At 39.5% G+C, this 9,126-nt stretch overlaps 1 protein-coding gene across 1 annotated transcript in view; it reads right to left on the bottom strand.

Moving 5' to 3' along the window:
- The window catches only part of cntnap2a (contactin associated protein 2a), a 313,006-nt gene that overhangs the window by 143,262 nt on the left and 160,618 nt on the right, over positions 1–9,126 (bottom strand). The window contains exon 9 of the mRNA XM_068581486.1: positions 7,893–8,154. Coding sequence (XP_068437587.1) covers positions 7,893–8,154 — 262 coding nt within the window. The remainder of the gene's footprint in view (positions 1–7,892; positions 8,155–9,126) is intronic.

The raw sequence follows: 9,126 nt of genomic DNA, 5'->3' as shown, positions 1-9,126 counted from the left end.
CTAGAAGTTATCATGACCTCCACGGGTAAGAAAAAAATGTCAATGTACTGCACACATACACACACACAATATTGACTCGAGGTGTACATTGCACCTGCTACCATGAGAACAGGCATGACTTACATAACACTTGACGTACTTATCACAGTGAAGTCCAAAGTACATCACCAACAGAGTGAAATACAAAATTGTATTGTGTATTGTATTGTGTCTGACTTTACTGGCCAGTTTAACTGATACACCAACAGCATCTGCTGATCTGGAGACTGTGTCTTTTAGAGAATGAATTGAGCATCTGAGGTTTTCCATTACTCTCACTGTTACAGTCACTGCAGACTAAGACAGGTCTCCGTAGAAAATGTCAAAAAAAAAGTTTAGTAAAGCTTAAAGTGTTTGAGCGAATACACAAACAGACAAGTGGGCAGACCACCACCACCATCCATAACATCTCGGCCAAAATCGAAGGAATGGAAAAGCATGAACAGAGGGTGGAGCTGACTGACCAAGACTCAGCTTCAATGCTTCAAAGTGACTGAGGTGAGAACACAGCTAAAAAAACAACAACATACAATCTAATTATAGGGCTGGCTTTGCACAGTGTTTCCGTCACTTTAAAAGACATATGTCATAGTTAGGCGATGTGCTTTGCATTTAACATGTTTTTTACCAAGGTCTGGATGAATCCACTTATCTGATTGGCTGACTAAGAAGTTCAAGTTATACTGTTTGTAAGCTATTCTAAATGAATCTGTTGGTTACATTTAATTTAAAAAACAACAATAATAATTGCATATCTTATTTACAACAATGAGGGCCTCTTCCTTGAAAAACAAAGTGGCAACTATAACACACACCCTCTGAACTTATGATAGATATAAACCATTTTCCCTCACATACCGTTCACTATTTAACTCGTTACGTCAGGCTGTGATATCGAGGATACATGACCTCTAATTTTTTCCCGAAAATATTAATATTGATTTGGGGACAATGATATAGCTAATTAGCCTTGTTGTTAAATAAACAGTTTCTCATTTAAAGTAATGGACATTGAGATCATTGCTTTATATGTATCTAAAATACAGGGTGTTATGCTGTGTTGACACCAAACATGGCGCAAATTTGACGCATGAGCAGGTTACATGCAAAGTCAATGCACAGATGTGATAAGTTGCAAAAAAAAGCATTTGACGCTGGGCGAACCAAGCTTTTAACGCGGTGCGAATTCGCACTCTGGCGAAAAAAATCGTGTGACGCTGAGTTGCGTCAGCCAATCAGCGTTGAGAAGCTCCTCCTGTCAACACCGCAGTCCTGCCGGCTGCCGTTGCTTGCTGAATCAAACTGCTGTTGGTCCACATGAAGTATTGCTGGTAGCAGCCGTCATTCAGATGCTGTTGTAGGACTACAGATAATATTATGAACCCTGACACGATGGAGTTTCATGTTCTGACATATGTGGAAATTACACAAGTATAAAGCAAAACTAGCAGTTAATTTTCATGATGGATGGCGGAAATGATTGCTCTTTTTATGAAGATAAGCCACGCCCCCTTTAACACGGTGTGATTATAATCGCAGCGCGTTTGGTGTGAACGTAGCATTAAGGGCCAACGAGGATCAGTGGTATTACAAAAGTAAGACAGCCTAGACCCAGAAAGACCCACCCTTTCCTGCTTCCTCCAACTCCCTGCAGGAGTATAATACACTTTTTGTATTGACAAAGAGTCACTGACAAAGCTTTGCTAATTTGGTGATAAGTGCATTTAAGTTCCCATAAATTTTTCCCAATACAAGGTCCCCATCCTGTTTGCTGCTTAATCTTCCTCCCTGCAGTATTAGTAGACCTGTTTTATTGAAGAATAGCCGCTAACAAAGCTCAGCTAATTCTGTCATAAACACATTTAATTTCCTATAAATTATTCATGGTAAAAGTCCGCACTCATTTGTAATTTAAAAGCTTTAATTTTAAAGCAGCAGAAGGAAATATGATTTTATCAGCAGTAACTGAACTCGGATGACAAAAGTCACATTGAAAAGACAAGCGTAACCAAGGCCTACGTCATTGCAGGTGTGTCTCTCAGGACCCAAGGAAGTACAGTTATTTGGATGAGCGGTTCTCAAGAAAAGTGCAAGTAGCGGCCAAAAAATCGTCTCGTATTGAACAGGCCCGTTTCGAATGGGCATTGCATGAGTTTCTATTGATTTCAGCTATATTTGCCACAAGGGACCAATGCTGGGTATCAGACAGTAGCCTCAAAGTGATCCAATGTTAAGAATGAATTAGAGCTGGAGAAAGCGAAAAGTGTACAGAAAAAAAAAACTTGAAGCAAGATATAGTAATTCAGGAGGAAGGGTAAATAAAAGAGGGAGGTAAAAACTTTGAGGGAGGGTCAAACTGAGTTAATTCTTGTAAAGTGAGTGAGACAATTGCTAACTGCACAAAGGAATTAGATCAGAACAATAACAATATGTGGTGTGTAACTCAGTCAATTAATATAGTATTTAAGTGGAACAATGCTCTTCTTACAATTAGTAATTAGTAATGCTACTGTAGCTTAATACAGATATGAAGATATAGAGAACTGTAAAACCAAGGATAGATTTACCGGATCTTAACAAAAGCAAGCAAGGTCAAGATTTCATACACTACTCAATATATGGTTTAATTAACAATGAGACTACCGGATACACTATAGTAGAAAGGAGGTGGTCAGGTGAATTACATAGATGTCAGAATGTAATGTGCAACAATAGTCATTTCATTACATTACACATTGGGAAGAAACAGTATATATGGCTGCTCCTGAATGTTTTAGTTTTTTGTCTCATCGTCCTGGAAGCATGTGGAACGTCACAATATGCAAGGAATCCTTTAAAGACTCCAGCGTGAATATCATTTCGGAAACGGTACCACTCTGCTCCACTTTCTGCTTACTTTCCTATCTCCTCCCACCTTCATTCAACCTTACGGTTACTCTTTCTTTCTCCTATTTTTCCAAGATGTTCCTCTTTTCTTACTTCAAATTATTTTATTACATTTTGAGCTTGTATGTACTAAATAAATAAATACATTTGTCTTGAATGTATGGTGCCATCTGTCATTCATGTATGTATCCTCGCTCCCATCTCCTCCACTCCTAAATATGTTTTCCAAGTATTAGGTAAAAGGTAGTTTAACAAACTTAGAACATAACAGATAGCAATATGCCAACCAGACAACACCTGTGAATACAACATATTAAGCTGTGCTTACACAAAACACAAATGCAAACAGGCACAGGGACACACACTCAGGGGATAAAACACTAAAACCTTATAATTGGGGGTCGCTGTAGTAGGTTTCCTCACAGATCCGTGTCTCTGGCCTTTCAATCACTGTAATGCTATGATACATCCTATCGGACTGTGCAAGTACCTTTGGGTGTGTGTGAATGATTGTTTTGCATTTCAAAGGGAAAATTATGTTATTATTTCGAGCTAGACTTGATGTGTATGACTGCACTGATGAAAGAACTCACAAACACTTATAGTTTTAACATTGCAAAAATATTTCTGCCTTTTGCTGCCTGTTTCTTTGTCTTATTTTACAATCTCACCAAGAATGACTTTGTGGAGTGACACATTTCCCCAGTGGTATCAACTATTTAAACAAATATTAAAGAAAATAATAAATGGAAAACGTGCAAAAAAGATCTAGTGGAAGAGAGCAAAGTGGATTTATTTAAAGCAAGGGAAGGTCAAGACATACGACTGTATATAGAACATAACTATTAATTATGCATAATTTGCAACCTCTACGTGCCCCATCCTATTTGTAAAATGTGATTTCAAATACGGCATATAGAGAAACTGTATTCATTTATTTTGTCATAACACATCATTGCATCCTGTGACTAAATCCCAAAATAAATGAGTTTGAACAGAGCTTGACGATGCCTTTGTCTATAATCACTGATGCCTTGATCATTGGAATGTCTCGACGCAACCTCTTATAGCCTAAATACAACACACAGTCAAGCCCACAATCGACCCAGGCTCCTCTTGCTGTGAGGCGACAGTGTTCGCCACTAATCCACCGTGCAGCCTTCACCAGTTCAGAGATGGGTTAAAAGGACTGGTGAGCCATTTGCTCGGCAGCCCAGTTAAATGTGCATTTCACCCTCTGTGGGTGCACTAATAATTACACAACTTCTTTTGTTCTATTTGTGCAGGTTTGGCAGCTGCAGAAGCCTCCAGCAATCGTTTTGTGAATGTCTCCCATAGCATACAAAAAAAAATATTTGTGACAATAACATGCAAGTGATACAGCAGCGCAAGGGATATACAGAAGTATTAAACAATAAAACGCAACGAGAGATAGTGGTACTATTTAACTTCTAGACTGAATGTTGTGTGGGGAAAGGGAATCCTATTTTCTTTCAAGAACAAGCTTTTCTAAATGTGCCTCATGTTAATCCCCAACCACATTCACGATTATCTTGTTACTTTTCACTGTCTGAATACCGACAAGGAGGTGCCAGAGCTAAATTATTGTTTCATGTTTTCTTGAAGCTACCAACATATATAATTAAAAAATATTAATTATTACTACTTACAGCTTTTGTCTCCTTTGACAACCAAACTAAAGTATGAAAACATATTTCCTCACTTTGTTGCACAGAAATGAGATTTATCTGTCTCTGCAAAAACACTGGAGACAGTGGAGTATTGTTTCCATGGGAACAATGCATGTGCCCAATAATTTGATAATTAATCAAGAAAGTGATCAGAGGATAGCATCTTCTGAACACAAAGACAAATACCAACACTCATCAGATATCTGTATCACATACAGAAGCAGCATTTTCATTGGCTTTGGTTTAATTTATCATTTACGGGAGGTTATACGAAAAATATGTTTTTGCACATGCAAACATGCTTAAGTCCTGCTGAATGGCCGTCAAGGTCATTTTTAGCTAGCGCCCCTCTAATCAAGCAGTTGTACATTTGAAGACATCAGTGACGCAAACATACGTAAGTGAAGAGAAAATAGTGAATGTGTGAGTAAAAGCAAAGTGATGAGAAAATTAGATCAGAGTCCCAGCAGGAGTTTCACCAAAATACTCTATTAAAGACGCATGCAGCGCACACGCAAACCATTCAAGAGATACCCACAGTCTAATCTAGAATGTTCTTTCAAGGCCCAATCCCCCCCCTGTCTCTTTGCTTCAGAGGATGAAGTGGATGAAACAATAAAGGTTTTCTCACAGTAGGGAGAAACGTGTTTCCGTAGGTCACAAACAGCCTCGAGGCTCTCTGTCTCTCCGTCCCACACAACTCAGACACACACAAATTTATAGACTCAGGCACACATTTTGCATGTGTGTATGCACAGAAGCTCTGAGATCGACTGTACCTGCTGCTCCGGATCCAATCAAGGTAAAAAAAAAAAAAAAGAACTTTATTGACCTGGGACCCACCGTAAACAGAATGAGGTTATGAAGAGACATTCAGGTAATTTTTACGACATCAGAGACGTGAAGCTTTTAGTCACCACCCTCCCCTTTTACACTGCACCTGCAGATTGCCCTGTTGTTTTTTTAGAAAACCCTTTAGAAATTACATGCTGGTAGTTTAAGGGTAATGCTCATAATACGGTCAAGCATAAAAGAGGTTGATGAATTATCCCTTTGGTCCAGACCTAAATATCCCCCTCTTACAACAGCCATGAAAACGCCACCATTAACAGAAGTAGACACCAGAGCCTGGATATATTCTACTGGATAATATGTTAGCACATAATTGTCTAGCTTTGCTGACACGCTGAGGAAAAACAGAGCGACATGGAGTCTTATTACTCGCCACCTTGTGTGAAGTGCCCAAAATAAATTTGCATTTTGCCTTTGTTGCGGCAACTTCTGAGAAAAACAAAAATGTGGGTCTCATTGGCTTGTTAAATGGTTGTCTCTAAATTGGGCTGTCAGTGGTTCCATCTCTTTGCTATTTTGTATGAGGCAGAGAATCAAAAATGCAATGAAAGCTGCAAAACTAAAAAGCTCATTCCTGGTAGAAACAAATGGTATTGCAACTCCTTCACTTTAAAAACAAGTCATTTGATGCTGGTTTTATTTGAAAGTAGGTTTTAAAAATGTATACTTGGCTCACCTGTTTTCAAATCACATTCACACTGTGGTCATTGTCAGGTGGTGCATGCAATGTGTAAGTTAGGTCCTTCAATATCGTGGCTTCTAAAAAAAGCAGAATAAGTAGGATTTTCTAAAAAAATCTATGACTAGACCCACACAAGAACAATCCTTCTTAATTGTCTCTTATGGTCCTATTCCCAATGACATTTTGGCATTTTTCATTTTAAAAAAACAAAAATAAGTTTAACATATTGTAGAATATGAAGTGAGAGCGAGGTGGTATTAAAGTTACGTGGTGTAATAACAAGACAACAAGTGAGGAAGCAATCAAAACCGCCGTCAGAGGGCATGCGCTTTGAATGATCTGTTTACAAACCACAACCTGTCAAATCCTCATTTTTTCTTTAAATAATTTCTCTGAAGACGGATAACGAATGAGAAAAAAAAAATCAAATACTGACACATTACTGACACAAAGGGAATCCTGTTGAGGCTTCCTGAGTGGTTGTTGCTCCAGTGTGATAAAAAAAAAAAAGTATCACGCGGAGACAGGTGCTGTGGGCTGCAGATCAGTGGAGTAAGTACGTACCTTCCAGCAGATGCCTGATTATATGTATGAATAAACTGTCGCTAAATAGCATCATAAGCAATCTATCCCCACTGGGAGAAGAAAACTGGATTGTATTGTCTCTGACAGGGGCTCACTTTTCTTTCTCTCACTCTCCCTCTTAGTGTGTGCACATCTGCACGTCTCTCCCCAGTACATTTGCCATTACGAGGGACGAAGCATTTCATTACAAGTCTACTGAGCTCCCACTGTCATTGAAGCCAGAAGCCAATGTGGCTTTCTATCTGAGAGACACTAATAACAGAATCAAAGAGGGAGCGTGTGTTTGTGTGTCTGTATATTCTAGTAATGCTGATGTAATCGTAGGCTCAAGCCCAATTAGCCTAGAGGGTAACTCTGTAATAATCCCTACCCCTGGGCATAATGGCCTATTAAAGCAGCAGTGGACAGAATAAATGAGTGTGTCTCAGGAAAGAGAGTGAGAGGGACAGAGAAAGAAGGAGAGGCTGGATATATGGGAGAAAGGGGAAGATGAGAGGAATAGACTAAGAGGGACAGCGGAAGACAAAGTTATGTTTCACTCCTATTTTTATTTTGATGATATAGATATGTTCACAAGTTTAACTGCACGTGCAACAGTTAAAGACTAACCATCTGCGTGGATTATTTGCTCTTCTGCCGGGTCTCCACAACTCAAACTTTTAGATGTTTAGGAGCGCTTCAACAATGTGGCTCTCGTCTTTAATATCTACAACCATTACTCTACAATAAATATAACCTTGAAAGGAAACAGAAATGCAGAGTATAAGTCAAGAAACCTTCCTACGAAAGTGCAGTGGGATCAAAGATGTAACTACAGTGGATACAGCACCACAGAGAATCTCATCAAAAGAAGTTGTTATTTTGAGACGATAAGCAAGTCACTAGATCCAACCAGGAGGACACTGATACACACATTGAACAGTCCCATTCTTGCAACGCAATATATTTATTTGTTTTTCTTGTCTGCAACAAAAGCAAATGGATGTTTGAAATAATTGCTGCCTGCATGCACTCTGGGTGTGTTGGGGTTCAGTTCTGTGATTGTGTATCCGCATGTGCAGAAGATTTTACAGTTTAGCTTGTGCCTTCTTCCTGACTGCTTCTCGTTGAAATTGTGTTGTGAGTGTTTATGTAGTTGCAAACGTTGACCAACTAACCTGACGATAAGTCGACCCGGTTGTTTCTGGTCGCCTTTGTAACATTGATGTGAACTGCAACCTTGCTGTCCTCGAGGGAGATCTCCAGCGTGCCATCATCAAGATTACTGAAGAAGAGGAGCCCATCAGGATTCCACGTACGGAACTGGAAGCTCACAGATATTGTGTTGTGATTGGCTCGACCTGGCAGCTGCAGGAAGCTGGTGGCATTGAAAAAGACTGGGAAGGTGTGGGTCTCCACACAGGAGAAGGACAGGTTACGCTGTCAAGACAGATTGAGAGAGAGAGAGAGACACCAATAACGTGAGATAACAGGACGCTATCAACTGGTCTTCACAGAGTGAAGTCAAACACAAAGCCAATCTCTTGAGGGTGGACTTGTATGTGAAATTGTTTGAAATTTCTAAATACCCAAACACTTATGAAATTATGTATTTATTCACCTGGCTTGTGTTGCTTTGAATCGAGCTTCTGCATGTTTACCTTCAGATGTTACTGACTGAAGCTGGATTCAAAGACTGATGTTGCTTGTACACATTACAAACAATGTCTCTTTTTGGTCCATCCCATCTTTGAAACTAGGGTTGAACAGTAACCTGGGTGTTGTTTGTGTGCTAGATGGAAACAAACATTATTGCGGATTGCAGACACTAATTACCAGTGAGCTTCTCCAACCTTGTGTTCTTAATCAAATCATCCGCACATGCACAATATTGAGCTGCCTTACCAAACTATAGACAATTCCTGATTGCCTCTGCCTGTGCCTGTGTGTGTGTGTGTGCGTGCAAATGTGTGTGAAAATCTGTTTTAATTAGAAATGAACGGCTGTGTGAATCATCAGAGACAATTAGAGGCGCTGCTTTAACGAACTTGAGGAGTGTCTCCATTTGTTCAATCAGTTCACCAGAGATCGAAGAAGATACACTGGCTGTCCACTGTTGAGGAACCGAAGAAGAGGAGAGACAAGAGCTCTGAAACAAGCTCTTAAAACAGTAGCTAATTTTAAGGGTGACACTTAATGTGCTGAAATTACATTGAGTAACATTTATCCCTGTGCGTTGGATGAAGAGAAGAGAAGAATTTAATGTCCCTCATTCAGTTAAGAGAGGTGAAAACAAACTGTCCCAAAGTCATTTCAGCCATGCTATGAAGAAAGAGCACAAAGACAGGAGGCAAACACACGGAAGGGCCACTGAGGGGTCAGTTGTATCTGATTAATTATGAATCTGTTAAA

Source organism: Clinocottus analis, unplaced genomic scaffold (genome assembly GCF_023055335.1).
Source record: "Clinocottus analis isolate CAN_PGR_092001 unplaced genomic scaffold, fCliAna1.0.p SCAF_18, whole genome shotgun sequence".
Taxonomy (NCBI): domain Eukaryota; kingdom Metazoa; phylum Chordata; class Actinopteri; order Perciformes; family Cottidae; genus Clinocottus; species Clinocottus analis.
Note: the sequence above shows the minus strand (reverse complement) of the source record. Positions and strands in the feature narration are given on the sequence as shown.